Source organism: Ascaphus truei, chromosome 3 (genome assembly GCF_040206685.1).
Source record: "Ascaphus truei isolate aAscTru1 chromosome 3, aAscTru1.hap1, whole genome shotgun sequence".
In the NCBI taxonomy this organism is placed as follows: domain Eukaryota; kingdom Metazoa; phylum Chordata; class Amphibia; order Anura; family Ascaphidae; genus Ascaphus; species Ascaphus truei.
Genome location: NC_134485.1, coordinates 187995380 through 188010835, shown reverse-complemented (window position 1 = coordinate 188010835; position 15456 = coordinate 187995380). Strand labels below are relative to the sequence as shown.

General features: G+C 41.0%; 1 protein-coding gene across 4 annotated transcripts in view; it reads left to right on the top strand.

The window, feature by feature from the left end:
- NHS (NHS actin remodeling regulator) overlaps positions 1 to 15456 on the top strand; it is a 314641-nt gene that overhangs the window by 205084 nt on the left and 94101 nt on the right. Inside the window, exon 1 of one of the 4 annotated variants that reach the window (XM_075589806.1) lies at positions 12686 to 13366. The exons of 2 other annotated variants lie outside the window; for them this stretch is intronic. In XM_075589806.1, coding sequence (XP_075445921.1) covers positions 13361 to 13366 — 6 coding nt within the window. In that variant the 5' untranslated portion in view covers positions 12686 to 13360. Of the gene's footprint in view, positions 1 to 12685; positions 13367 to 15456 lie in introns of those variants that run through there. One more of the 4 variants, XM_075589805.1, reaches the window with a different exon arrangement.

Sequence of the window (15456 nt, the reverse complement as noted above, 5' to 3'; positions counted from 1 at the left end):
ACACTGTATTGAAGTAGGGGCTAAGGAACTGAACCGCATTAATTTAAGCCACGGCGACCCCCTGCTTCCCGAGTTACAGGCCCCGTTACGGGGTGCCAGTATCTCCCTGTATTGTTTAAATGTCCTGGTCACGTGGGCCGTGACACGGGAAAATTTAAACATGGCAGAGATACCGGCACCCCATACCGTGGCCTGTAACTTGGGAAACAAGTGGTACCCAGGGCTAAACATAATGCGATTCAGCTCTGGAGACCCCCTGCTTCAATACTGTGTTATTAAAATAAAAGCTGTTGTCTGCTAGAGGCACGCAGAGAGAGTGACTGATTCAGTCTCACTCTTATTGCACGTCTCTTACAGACAGGTGCAGCCCGGTAGGATTCACACAGCGCGAGTCCCATTCAGACGCAGGGACCCCTCGCTGTGTTAATCCCGATGGGCCATTACCACCTGCTGTGCAGAGCGCCGCAGACGGTCAACGCTTTGCACACTGTGCACCAGCACATGCTCTATGGCAGCTGATACATACAAGATGCTACATCTGTAGATCATGCGTCATGCCCATTTTACTAAATTAATTAAATCAACACTGCTTCAGTAATATCCACAGAGGCAGCAGAATGAGCATGTGTTGTGCAAAGCTTGATTAAAATGCCTACAGTGCAGAAATATATCAGTTCTCACTTGATGTGAGACCAGTTTACTGAGACTCACGTTCTGTTTAAATTTGCAATAATGTGCTAGTGGCTTTACTTGGTTAATGTGTCTCCTTTTTACATTTTATATACTGCTATATTGTTTGTGTGCCTTGGTGCTATATTTCAAGTACAATTTGTAATATTTAAAAAAAAATTATATATGTATATATAGAATCATGTTAATGGTTTTGAAGCAAAAGGTGGCACTGTGTGCTCATTTGCATGTCATTTCCCAGAATCTTTGCTGCAGTTGAAGTGCTGTGTGCTGGGTGATAATGGTGAAAGGCAGGGTTGCAGACCTGTCTAAGACATGCAAATGAGCATACAGTAATATTTCCATTTGCTATATATATACAGTATATACTTGTTGGTTCCTCTCCCTTAAATAAACCTATTTATTCTATTTTGTCCCTTTTTAACATAGCCCCTCAGATATATTTGCTTCCATTTTGTAGATGTTGGTGGGATAGAAAAAAATTTGCTGTCATTTCTTCCGCATGACTTGTTGAAAAACAGGGCAACCTGTGCTTTTACAGAAATAAAAGTGTCAGCTCTTGCACCTTCCCTCTCGTCTATCCCGCCTGGAATCGAAGCAGTGGATGCCTTTGATTTTATGGACAACCAATGGAATATAACAGAACATTTACGGGTTTTTTATCTGGTTTTTCTTATTTCTTTTTTTAAACCCACATTTTTTAATGGATGTATTGGACTTTTAAAGCAGCTTTACCAGCTTTTCGACAAGAAGCTATGTATGCAGCACTGTAGGTGGGCATATTTGATGTACCTTGGTATTACAATGACCATGGGTAATTGCACATTACCACAAGCTGCAGTGGAGAGGCACCTTGCTCAGCAGGCTTCAGCATCTACACAATACTAGTTTCCTAGACCTTCCGGAAAGGAAAGCATAATAAACGTAGAACACCCATTTATACTGATCATAGACTTGTGCTTATTACAGGTGACAACTGACAGTGAAAATGACTGTAGATACTCCCCAGATGATGGAAAGGCATACCTAATCACAGTACTGTGGAGTAGCTGTGAATTGTGTTCTTATAAAGGATACAGGTTGCGTTGGGGGCAGTGTAAGATACAGACTGTCACGTGAGACCAATGCTTTTAACACCAAAATACCCTGATCCTTTGATTGAGCAAAGCCAGAGATAAAATAAATTGTAATTTATTTGCAGAATGAACATACACACGATTATTTGCAAAAAAACACTTGAAATACACTTACTTGGACAGGGCAAAACGAAATCTGCTATTTCCAAAACAAAATCCTTAAAAAAAGAGTCTTTAGACAAAATTTCCCAGGAGCGGGAGTTGTGCGCAAATAACACAGTCTTTTGATAGGGGCGCCTCTCACAAACCCCTGTTTCTCCTCCGCAGCTGCTTACTTCGTTCTACCGCCGTATAATTGGTTCTGGATTCCTTAGTTCTTACGAACTCTTGACTTGGGTTACGATGTTGCAAAGTTTAAAATCCAGTTTAGATGAATCTGACTTCCAATCGGCTGCAGAGATTTTTATGCAGTAAAAATCCCAATCTGTAACCTCTGCAGCCAATCTCGTTTGTAGGAATAATATCCCTACCTATCCCAGGGTTGCCCCTACTTGGCAAAATCTGGCAGAGGACTTCATAGTTTGCTAAGGGCATGTGCAAACCTCGCACCTTTGCCGCTTAGCATACTAGACCCGGCCCCCTTACCTGGCGACATTTTGTCTGAGCTGGCCGGACATCTGGGCCATTTGATAAGATGGGAGATATTTGAATTACCCCTCCCCACTTCCCACTTTTAGTCGGCTAATGCTTTCAACTATGGACTTTTCCAGACATTGGGGAACCAAATCAGCGGGGTGGCTTAAAACACAATGTGTGGATGTGCAAAAAAAAAAAAAAGATGTCCAGAAACGAATGCCATTTAAAAGAATAAGTATTCCATATAGTGGAACATATAGTATTACATGGGTTATTGATACAGGAAAACAGTAATTCTTTCTGGTACTCTTTCTGACCCCAACTGTCTGTCCATTTGCCAGTCAATGCCCTTCCTTTTCTTTGCCAAATTCTGTATCACCCAGTCTTTCTGTCAATCCTGTCACTCTAAACCCCCCTTGTAAGTATCCTGGGCCCCCCAATGGGGCTATAATATTTTACCTACACTGCAGGGGTCACATACTGCTGACACTTCAGGGGCCCCACGTGGTCCTTCACTCCTTTAATAACAGGGCTACAGGTTTTGCTTGGGCTGTGGTACAGTATATATATATATAAAGATACATCAATTTGTTTTTCCTATGGAGACATTCATTGGATAAGAATAGCTTAAAGCGCTAGGAGAGAATATTAAATAAGGCAGTTCCATCTTTATACCATTTTAAACATATGCAGATAGACATTACCTGAGCAGCAAGTTTCCGTAATGTGCTGATGGAACACGAAAGTGGCAGGATCTTTACATGAATCATTTATGTGTACACTGCAGACTGTGCTTCAGAGGACAGCAATAACAGAGGCACACATTTCCAGCACACTTAAGGAAGGCTTTTCACCCAACTTTTTACTCAGTCCTCTGTGGAATAAACCAGGTCAGCTGTGAATATTAAATTCATTTCTTGGCCACCCTCCAAAATGATTTGGCCTAGTTAAGAATCATCAAGATGAAAGCTAAGATACTTCACGTCCTGATTTCTCTAGGAATAAAGATGAGGGAGAGAGCACGCCGTTTTCAATGCTGCACGCACATATGCATATGGCCGGTGCGCTTTACTTTTACAAGGAATGACACCCAGGGAGCAAGAAGACACCATAAAGCACATTTATTTGAAAGGGCTTTAAGGTGTCACCCAGCCCAGAAAGTGGTCTCGTGGAATAGCACTGCTTAGTAAAAATGGCCCTATATACCTTATATTCTTTGTGATTTTATGTAATAGCAGTAGGAACAAAGTGCCACTGATTCTTTATCTATTTTAATTGAGCAGTTAAAATGTGTTAGGGAGGAGAGAACAAGTTACTTTGACCTGGTTTTCTTAATGGACTTGGAGTGCTGATGGGACAATGAATCTAGTTGGGTAAACAAATTAAAGCTTTCCTCTTGTCCATTAAACCTGACCTTTTTGTTATTGACAGATTGCTTCAACGTCTAATTGTGACTAACTGGGTTACTGGCGACTTGGAAATAGCTGCTAATATTTAACTTTGCTACCCTCCATAGCATAACAAAATTAGTATGGCTAAATCAGCAATCTGCCCAAAAAGCACAAGTGAAGTCATAACGTCAATTGAGTGTGCTGATATATGTTGAAACGTACATGTTGTGCTGATCTATTTCTAACTTTGCACTTATTTTTAAAACTTAGTTTTTCTGAATTATGCCTGTTTATTATTAAGCTGCCATTCTGTTATCATGATAACCTCTGTTGTGTTAATCAGTGGGGGTGGCCATTTTAACCTCAGTGGAAGGCAGAAAGGAAAGATTTTTTTTTATATAGCGAGTAGGTTAAAACTGCTGCTTTGAGTGAAATGCAAGTTCATTGTCTCTAATTTTTGCATTGTCATTTTTTACAGTGTTGGCGCTATAGAAATAAAAATATATATACGATACATACAAACATGCGCTTTCAGAGATAATGCTTTCTTGTGCCACAGCGAATAATGTATAGGGGCCGAGGTCCTGAATGAATGACCTAGCAGTAGTGATTTTACAGTATGAATACTGTACTGTAAGATATTTTATATAGTGACTGAAAAATTCAGTGCATACTGCACCATACCGTTTACCCAAGTACTAGACAGGTAAACATTATTGTTATATACTTTACTCAGCATAATCGCACTAACTTCTCCATTGCAAGGAAAAAAGTTCCAATACTTACCCATAATTACAATCTGAGTTTGGCTATTAAACATCACTTTATTTTAAACAAACCAAAAATGATTTATATATACAGTATATATATATATATATATATATATATATATATATATATATATATATATATATATATATATATATATATATATATATATATATATATATATATATATATGGCTCGACAAGCCCGCTCGCCCATGGCGAGTGGATTTTGGGAGCTGGCATGTCGGCGTCCTCTCCCCTCAGTTCCAACTTCCGGGTCTGCGACATGAGTGGCAGGAGCCCGCAGCCAACCCCAACCCCTCTGTGGCTGCCCACACCTCCAGCCTGGGACCAATCGTGGCACCCCGTTAACAACGTTCATGCCCTGTTATGTCCGGCGTGGCTCGCCCAGTCACTGATCGGGAGGGCATTGATTGACACGCCTGGTGGCCAATGGCAGTAGGCGGCTGGATGGGAAAGGAAGCACCGAGCGAGCGGTAAAAGCAAAGAGAGCAAGAAGCGGAGACCAGCAAGGAAAAAAACAGGTGAGAGATCATTAAGTTCATCGTGTAGTAACAGAAAAATGTTACATGGGCAATGAACAGCAGTGTGTCATGGACAGTGCCTACCAAGGTGATATTGGGTGGATGGACACTCCCGGAAGAAGCCCGCAGTGGCAAAACGGCCGTCAGAGGTGTTAGACAGGGATCTAGTTCTGTGGCTGACCTTTGCCTTATGTCTCTCACACTGCTTTAAGAGGCTGTTTGCGGCGGCCATTGAGCTATTGCAGCATTCTGGAAGGAATCAAGATGATTTGAGCAGAGGCGCAGGATACTACTTGGTGATATGAACTTTGACTTTCTATCTTGAGCATTCTCCACCTTGATTGCCCTATACTGCCAGCTGCTCTGCATCTTGATATATTATCATACTATTGGGGACAGGATTCCGTTCCTAAGCTGAATTTCATTCGCCTCTTGTCCCCACAATACTATCTCTCATGTGCAGTATTTATCAGCTTATGTGGGGTCTGTGATATTTTGTGTGAGATGACTACATGTTTCTCTTATCCCATATGGATTAGTTCATTTAACCTTTAGGCACTAGTTTTCCTGCACAATCCATTAGGAGGGTACATGCTTTATATTTGTGTATTATACTTTATGTGCGGATAGAGTGCTTTTTTTGGTTTCATTTTACCTTCCATGTTTTGTCCTTTGTGTGGTTAATTAGAGTTTAGGCTGCTCTTGCTTTGGGCATGTCCTACTTTTGTTGTATTAGTGAGGTACAATTTTGGTTCCATCAGTTCCACTATATTTCCATCAACCCTTCCAGTGGTTCTTTGGGGACCGGCCGGTCATGACTCTCTGCGGGATCTTTGGATTCCCGCTGTGAGTGCTAAGATTTCCCCCCCCCCCTTCCATATAGCAACAAGGATTGTCACTGGTTTCAGGGTTCATACACACTTTTTGACTGGGATATTAGTTTCTGACTGTGTGATCGCCGTTTGTTTTAAATATGTATGTTATATTTTTTCTCTTTGCTTTTTGTTTGTTATTTCAGTCCATGATCAATAAACTTTTTTGTTTTATTATTTCTTATGTGACCAGAGTGCTTGTGTTGTGATTTCTCTGTCTTCCAATATATATACATACACACACACACACACCATTTGAACTGGGGGTTCCTCCGGAGCCGAGCCGCACTGTTTTTAGCTTTTATACTTATCGTTTTAGTTTCCATTTTACGCGATGCATTTTCAAAGATGTTGACTGCCGTCATCCAATCGTAAATCGCAACATCACCCACCCAATGATGTTGTGGCTTCCTAGCTGCCCACAGGACCAGAACCAATTTGACAGCCATTTTGATTTCCTGAACCAAGGCTGAAACAACAATTTAAACTGAACCAGGATAACATGAACCCACTGATATCAGGATACTGGAAATGAAAATGAAGAGCGCTCTACTTCCATTGGAATCAGGCAGCCTGCTCTATCAGAGCAGTTAGCTAGATTTGCCCCTAGAAAATAAGCAAGTGCCCATTATGTTCTTGGTATGTCATTAGGGCACTTTAAAGATTAATATATGGTTCATTACGACGAAACAACAAATGCCCGTGTATTTATATTCTTTATTTATATATGTGCACGAAACCCAAAAGTTGTGTGAAGACAACACTATAAAATCAGATGGATCAAGCCTTCCTATGTCCGTTTTCAGTGCCTTAAAATAAGTGTTCAATGTGGTAAGGGAATGCACAAGAACTGCGTTAGATTCAGACTAATGGTAAGCATGTATTGCTTGCAGATGAGGAGGAGCGCAGGAAAGTGTGATGGTATATGAAAGAAAAAGATATCATATAAGTGACTGGAGCCCTTTAGACAGTAGTTGTCAGGATATCCCTCAGTGCACAGGTATATGCAAATAAAGAGAAGCCACAATAGTGCATACTATTTCAAACCAGTGTATTAAACAATTAGCAAGAGTATAGCACACTCACATTTGCCAAGTAAAATCGGGTGGGGGAGAGAACCGTAGATCGTTCTTTGGGTGCAGTCACAGGCAGCTTCACAGCGTCTCAGAATCTCTCACTGTGATTCCCGCATCCGTCGCCGTCGCGTCACTTCCGGTGTTGCATCACGGCTAAGGGCGGAAGTTCCCACTGGACGAGATCTCTGCCTGAATTTGCCAGTCCTTCCAAACAGGTTCCCTCACTTCAAACTCTACGCGTTTCGCCAGATGCTTCGTCAGGAGTTATGGTAAGCAGTGTGGACATGAGATCCCTCTGATGCCTGCATGATCTCTATACTCCTTCCAACCTGTATCATATAGACTGAGCTGCATCGCTGGTCATAACTACTATATATAAAAATAATGACACTTAACGCCTATAACTTTAGATATGAAAAATAATAGGATTTTAGACATGGCTGTTACACAACAATAATTACTGTAATTTAACCTATAAGCAGTCTTAAATTCCGTATGAAAATGCTTTAGAGACACAATGGCCATTATTATTCCATTCAAATTTCTACATATAACAAACATGAAGAAGGTGAAAAGTACTTAGTATAATACAGGGATTCAGCATGATAATGGGGATATGGCCTTCTTGAATCCTAGAACTGAAAGAATAATTTCAGTTTTGTGAGCTGATGTTTTAAATGGCTACCGGTTTCTATGGAAACAATAACTATATCCTTTTTTTTTAACTTGGTGTTACATACTACACTGATTTGATGTGATTATGCTTCCTGCAGACCTGGAGGCTTGTTGTTACTACCTTTATATTAATGAGAAATAAGAAGTGCTTATTGATTAATAATAATTGTAATGCGTAAATACATTGAAAATACAGCACACTCAAAAGGTAATCTGACGTCAACTTCTCAGTGTGAAGTCACATTCACATCACTTGAAAGGTCCTGGTAAAAACCTGACAATTATTCTGTTATATATTATTGTGCGCTAGCTGTAATATGTAGATTTTGAACATGTAGAGCTGTATCGAAGGTGATGGCTAGTTAGGAAAGCAGCACCATCAGGAAACATTTGCCGATGTGAAATGTTACATTCACAGAGCATTTGCAAGATTTTCATGTTAAGAACTTTACCGGGAACATGACTCACGAGTTTCTTTTTCTTTACTGTTGAGTTTTATTGGTTAGGCCGGTGGTGCTTAACTCCAGTCCTCAAGACCCCCCCACAGGTCCAGTTTTCAGGATATCCTAGGTTCAGCACAGGTGGCTCAATCAGTCCCTGCTTCAGTACTGGTGGCTCAATCAATCCCTGCGTCAGCACAGGTGTGCTCAATTGAGCCACCTGTGCTGACGCTGGGATATCCTGAAAATCTGACCTGGGGAGGGGGAGGGGGCTTGAGAACTGGAGTTGAGCACCCCTGGGTTAGGCTACGATGGTAGGGCCCAGAGAGGCAGCTGTGAAAGGGGTGGGGTGGAAGCCATTAGTCACTACTCTTGTAAAGATTAAAAGGACCAAATTGAGGTCAAAAGGTAGTAAAAGGAAAAGTAAATAACAATCATCAGAATCACAGTCTGCCAAGTGTAGTTACATTTGCAATCCTATAAATCCATAAATCAGCATATCCCTATTACAAATAGTTTGCCTGACAGCAAATTCAGTGGGGATTGTGACTGTAGATTTTGGCTTATCAAAGTAGCCATCCCCTTTTTTATTTTATTATTACTACAATATCTCCTGGAGTGTGGCTGCATACGCATTGCGCGATGTGGGCTCCTTACTGGGTGTTTGCCAGTGCTGAATGACTGCATGGAAGATTCTAACTTCATAATAATATCAAATAACATATCGGATGAGCCAGTGGACTCCTAGATCAAGGCTAAGGGTGGGAAGTTTCTACTCTATGGCTGCATATTCCTTTCCAAGATGTTTACATTTCAGTAAGCGTTGCACCAGTAATGTCTTCCCCTGAAGGTAACAAACACTTTTTCTGAATTCCAGGGACATAACAGATTGTTGGGTGTCTTCTAATAGTGAGTGGATTAATGAGGGGGATGGGGGTGCTGTATCGATGAAGATTCTTCTTCATTTAAGGTACTCTATAGTATAACAATATGTGGCTTCAGAGTTCAACCACTGCTACATTTCTACTCCCAAAGCCAATCATCTTTATTTTGCAGAGGTGTGCAGCAAACGCCCATTTAGACTCCATTCCACATACGTGAGTTAGTTAGTATTGCAACTCTAAAGCGGTATTTGAATGTCTCCTAAAATCAAGCCTTACATAATTCTCCTTCTGACCCCAGTGGTTACCTTTCTGTATATTGCCAGTAGCTGGACCGCATGAGAAACTGGGCTCAGTTATTTTTGGCTGTTCCTCATTGCCCTGCGTTTTAACATCTGTTTCGGGTCTGCACAGATAAATAAGAATCTTGCCATTTACAACAAAAAAAAGAAAGATATATCACAGCGTGACGCAGCACAGAAAAAAAATGCATGAGCTTTAAAACCAGGGTCATTCGAGAAAGTTTTTAAAAAAAATTATAAATGATTTTCTAATGTTGCGTATTTGGGGGGCTGAAAAATCATCTTCAAAGCACTTTTTTTCTTCTTTAACTGCCTCTGAAATAACGTCCAGTGCCACCATTTTTCTACCGCAACAAAAAGCTTTAAATCATTAGGAATATAACAATACCATTTCTGTACACAATGAAAAGCATCAATAATTATTTAAGTATATGTACGAAGACAATGTTGGGGCAGAACTTGCACAAAGAATGTAATTTTAATTTTGCCTCTCTACCCCAATGCATCAAAGTGCTTTGCTCCAATATTTGCTCCATGCGGGGTCAGTAGGAAGAGTTACCCAGCTCACAAATTATAATAAAACGCAATTCTGTTTTCTTGGCGTAAAATAAATCCACCATTTTTGAAGAAGCATAAACCATGATAGTCTGATAATCTGTGCGAGATGTAGAGAAGTTGATTAACATTTTTCTCACAATTTGCCCAATTCCAGCAAAAACTGGTGAAATGCATCTAAGCAAACTACTCTCTGCTCTGATGCATCACACTTGGGGCCTTAGGCTACGCTTATAGTGCAGGCGACGCAACGGTGACGTCGCTGGAAAAATCAAATTGAGATGATTTCCAGCGATCGCGACCAAGCCCTCGCTCCGTGCTTACTATAAGCGCACGCGACAGCAGGAATGCATTTGTTTTGACGTGACGTCGCGCTGCCATCGCCGGCACTATAAGCGCAGCCTTAGTTATTAGAGGTTGAAGCAGCCAATATCACCACGATCCGATAAAAGCTTTCACTGACTTGAATAGCATCGGGCCATATTGAATGAGGATATTAGGGACAGATTCAACAAGAGTCAGTAAGAGTTAAGGGCACTAAATCTGGCCATTGACTGCGCTAACCCGTACCGATGCTTGATAAACATGATCCTTATAGTGTTACAACTTACAACATCAAGAGGAGCAGTTTTCTACCTTCTGGCATGGGCCGCATCCTCTAAAGGTGGTTCTCTAACAATCAGACGTTCTGCTGATGAAAGGTGGGCATTACTAAGGCAGGAGCTGTACTTCTCATGGCAAGCCCGTTTACTTAAATGGACTTAATACAGCTACCACAATTTTAAACAACAAGACTCGGAGTTAGTTCCCTTTCCAAACTCCAATTGCACTTTTCAGTCAATTCTTCTAATCACTGAGGTGGGCAAGCTACGATAAGTGCAGGAATTTGAGCCTAACATTATAACTCCCCCCCCCCCCCCAAATGAGCACGCGTACAAATCATTCTCATCATTACACCGTCCATCCATATTAATCTCCCTTGTAAATAAATGAATGTATTCAATTGCTGATTGATAATAAACCCAGTTATGGGATACACGACCCAGAAATGTTTCTTTGCTCTTTGTTAATGCCTTGGCTGCTTTGTCATGCGTATCCTGCTCCTCTGGCAGCTAAGTGGTTAAATGCGATTTCGAACAGACACGAAGAGTAGAAATCTGACGCTGGAAAATAGAATTCTTGTAGCTGCAGCTCAGGGAAGTAGAAACCCTGATACATCTCTGTCTAGCAGAAGAAAGGCTTTGAGAATTTGCAGCTGATTAATGTCACAGGGGATGTATTGACACAGATGCAGAGTTGAATAACGCCAGAAATGTTTTTTTCCCCTCCTACGCTCGAAGATTAAAGAACAGAACTTCAAACTCATGGCGGTGTGTGCAGCATCAATATTTACAGTTTATCTACTGATACAAAAACTTTTTCTAAACAAAATACTGTAGAGGATTCAATTTTTTTGGTGAGTGCAGGCATAATGTGGCACCAAATTCCTGCGCTCGGTGTTCGGATTGTTAGCTAATATTTGTTTTTTACTAAACCATCCTAATTAAGAGAAACTATATTTTTCCTTTAACTAACTTATATAATGTATCAACCTCTTCAATTGTCTGTAGGGCTTGAAATTCACAGTACAGCAAAAAATTGCTGGGACCTGTAGTAAAGCACGGGCTTCAAATGCTAGTGGAATGAAAATAGATTTGTGAATTTGGTTTATTCAAGAGGCCATCAATATAACATTGTCTTTGTAACGCTGCTCTCATTGCTATAGTATTAGAATCACTGCCCTATTATTTATAAGATACATGCGTGCCTCTACAGCAGGGGAGCACAAACTTTTTTCCCTGCGCCCCCCTGCCGGCAGTTCCCCTCTCTCCGCACCACCCCCCCCCCCTCTTACCTCGGTTCCGGCGTCGTAACATCACATAACCTCGCGGCGTCATTTGGTGTCGCGTTGCCATGGTGACGCGTCTAAGAAGCCGCCGGAGCCAAGGTAAGTCAGGTTTACAGAGGCCTTCGCTGCTTCCCCGGCACTTCATTTAAGTGCCTTCGGGAAGCACGCGGTGCCTCTGTAAACCCCGCGCCCCCCGCAGTCAGTCTCGCGCGCCCCAGTTTGCGCACCGCTGCTCTACAGAATGCTTTATTTATTGCACTAATTATACTACCCACTTACACACTTTGACCATTTTGCACTTGGACTTTCTATGTCTCCAATTCAGCTCTTGTGATTGGATTCACTAAGTTCTGGTGAAAGTTTTTTCTTGTGTTAAAGCAGCACTCCTGTGCACCCTTTATGGGTTGTTGTTTTTTTAATAGGTTTCAAGCAGGGCGTCTCCGGAGCTGAACCACGGTAATTTCAGCTCCGAGGACCCACTGCTCTCCGAGATACTTGTCTCCATAAGGGGTCCCCAGTAAATGTGTGGAGTTTAAATGTCCCTTGTCACGTGGGCCAATAGGAAACCGCAAGGGATGATGTCATGGCGTTCTACTGGCCTGCAGGACATGGAACATGTATGCCGCCATTATGTTCATCCAAACTCTCCCAGCCGGAGCTGCTACTGGCACGCTATTTTGAGGTAAGTTTCCTGGGAGGCAGGGGGTCCCTGCAGCTGAAATCAATGCTGTTCAGCTTTGGAGACCCCCTGCTTCAAAGCTATTTTTTTTAAGTTTCCCAAGGAGTGCTACTTTAAGTGCTACTGATTTCAATGGCTCTTAACGTAGGGTTGAGCTCCAATACCCTTTGTCAGAGCTCAATGAATCTGCCCCTTAGATTGTAAGCTCTTCAGGGTAGGAACACCTTTCTCGCGATGCTTATTTTTCTACTTAATACACTTACCTTTCTCTTTATCATTCTTCCCCCAGCTTGTATCATATCTCTGTACAGCACTGTGCACAACAGCTTTTTGGGGAATTACTTTATGGGCCAAATTGTAAATGTTATTAAGCATACTCTAAATTATGACACATATAGCAGTCGGAAAGAAGGTCTTACATGATTCTGTGCTATTACCAAACCCCAATATTCCTTGCCACCTCGAACCAGTGCCTCAAGTTATGCTGGTGGGGGAGGAATTCCCTAAATGCAGGAGTGAGTTAACAGTCCCAAGTGATTGACTGTAAAAGCTCTGGGATTACTGCTCACTGCTCTGATTTGCTTTCTGCTGGACTGTGCTGGAGATTAGAAGGACCAAATTCTTGGGCTGCACCATCTGGATGTCTGGCAGGGGTGTCACTAGGGTTAGCAGATGTTTGGACATAAACCATACTATGGGTATTCCAGCAGGTAATTCTGCTTGACCCCTTTGCACTTAAAACAGCTTGTACACATACACACTGGATCTCACTGGGATTTCGTGCATAGTATGGATAAGAGAGGAGAAGCCTGCTGGGCACTGGAATGCTTCCCAAAAACACATAACTGAGCTCTCCGCCATGGCTCTAGGATGCTGTTTGCAAAGGAATGGAGGTACCTGGCTTTAAACACTCATATTTGTTTTGTTACTGAATAAGTTTGAATGAAGCTATGCCCAAACCCCTAAAACATATTTATGTTGCAATTCTGCTAGGGGGTTTGTTGTGTGTTTTTTTGGGGGGGGGAGGGGGGAGATGTATTTGAGTAACAGGTATTGTTTCTATATAGCACTGGCAATGCACACAGCCCTTTGCAGAATAACAATCCAAACTACATAACATTAAAAGGAATATTGATATGTCTGCATTAGGAGCAGCAGCAGACACAAAGGTAAATATTCAGGGAACGGAAGCTTGACATTCTAACTGATGGTATGGGAGGTAACAGAGATTCTAGATGTTTTATGGATACTGGCGTGCAGCAAAGAGGATTTGTGTGTTGGGGCTTTTGCAGCTGAATTTATGACATACAGGGGATTATCTGGGTGTTGATTTCTGCTTATGGAATGAATTTGTTATGCGTTACTAAAAATAAAAACTGATATCTCAGACAAGTAGGGTTTAGGGTTGAATGAAAAAGGCAGGAAAACACTGCATACTAATTATTCCACTGTACAAAGCAGCAAACAAGCCTTTTTTAAATTTGCTATCTTGGACCGATCTCTGCAGGCAATTAGAAAGTTGCTGACACACTTTACAAGTAAATCAACAAATACTGCACTGAATTTGCATGGACTTGTGGTTGCTCTTAGCAAGATCTTGTTTTCGAGATGCAAACATAAAAAACAAGAGTCTAATCTACATGATGTTGTAGCAGTGAGACCAGAGAGTGTAGGGGAGGAACGGTTTTACCTACAGTAGTATATGTATATCATACTACACTGTGTGTGTGTATATACAGCTCAACCCCCTTATAACGCTGTGCTTGGGGTCCAAAGAATCACATTGCGTTAGAAATAATGTACAATTGTATGCATTGTACAATACAGTATTTAAGATACCAATAATCGTGCTGTAAAGTATTCATAAATACGAAAATTGGGAGCTATACTTGCATCGCTTTATAAGCGGATTCGCGTTGGATCGGATCGCGTTATAACGGGGTTGAGCTATATATATATATATATGTTTAAAAAAATTAATTTTCCTTTACCCTTACTTAATTTGAAGCACCAATTTCAGTTATATCCTCCAGCAGTTTTCAGTACCAGATGGCTATTGTTGTAAAATATTTTTTTTTGCCTTTTAAACACGTTTGCCATTATGAATTTTTTAAAACGCAGCACAAATCACTAAAACTATGACTAGATCATTCAGACGGGATCCCTCATGGGCCGGGGGATTGTATTTATCCTGATCACTTTCCCATCTTCCTGTATTTGTAGCTGTAGTTTTGTTTTAAACTGGATGTCATTTTTCATGGGTTTCATTTTTTTTATTGGTGTTTGTACTGTTGTGTTTGGCAGTTACATTTTTTAAGCCTAAATTTGCCATACTGTTAAACACCTTAAACATCACATCTTCAATGATAAATGAAAACAGTTGAAAAGTGTGCAGAATATATTACAAATCTAGGTGCTTTCACTCTGTAACTACAAAACTGTATGTTTTGCTATGTAAAACTGACATTTTGATTTCCTAACCTCAGCAGTCCATATTGTACACATCGTGGAATTACATTTTTGTGCCTTTAGGAATTGACTTCTTAAAATAAATTAAAGTATTTAATTGTCGCAACAATAAAATATATGTTGTGTGTAGGTCCAAAAAGAACAATATACAGTATATGTCTGTGTGTCTTGTATATGGGACAGGGTTTTAAGATGGAGGCTTTGTATAAAGATCATTTCAGTAGGGGAAACAAATACAGATATCACAAGGAAGAACAAAGTGCATTTTCCAAATATTTACGCAGGTGCACGTCCGCCAAGAAGTGTAACCAAACTTCTAAGCCAATAGGAAAAGAAAAAAGAGGGGACAGCAAACTTGAAACTCACAGATTCGCTTTTTCAGCATCTTAGTCCATGTAGATTAATGATCACAGAAAACTTTCATTGTGGTAAATAAATACCTTTACTGACAGCGAATCAGGCTAACATCCCAAAAAAACGCGACGATACAGGCTCACGTGGCTTTTCATCTGGT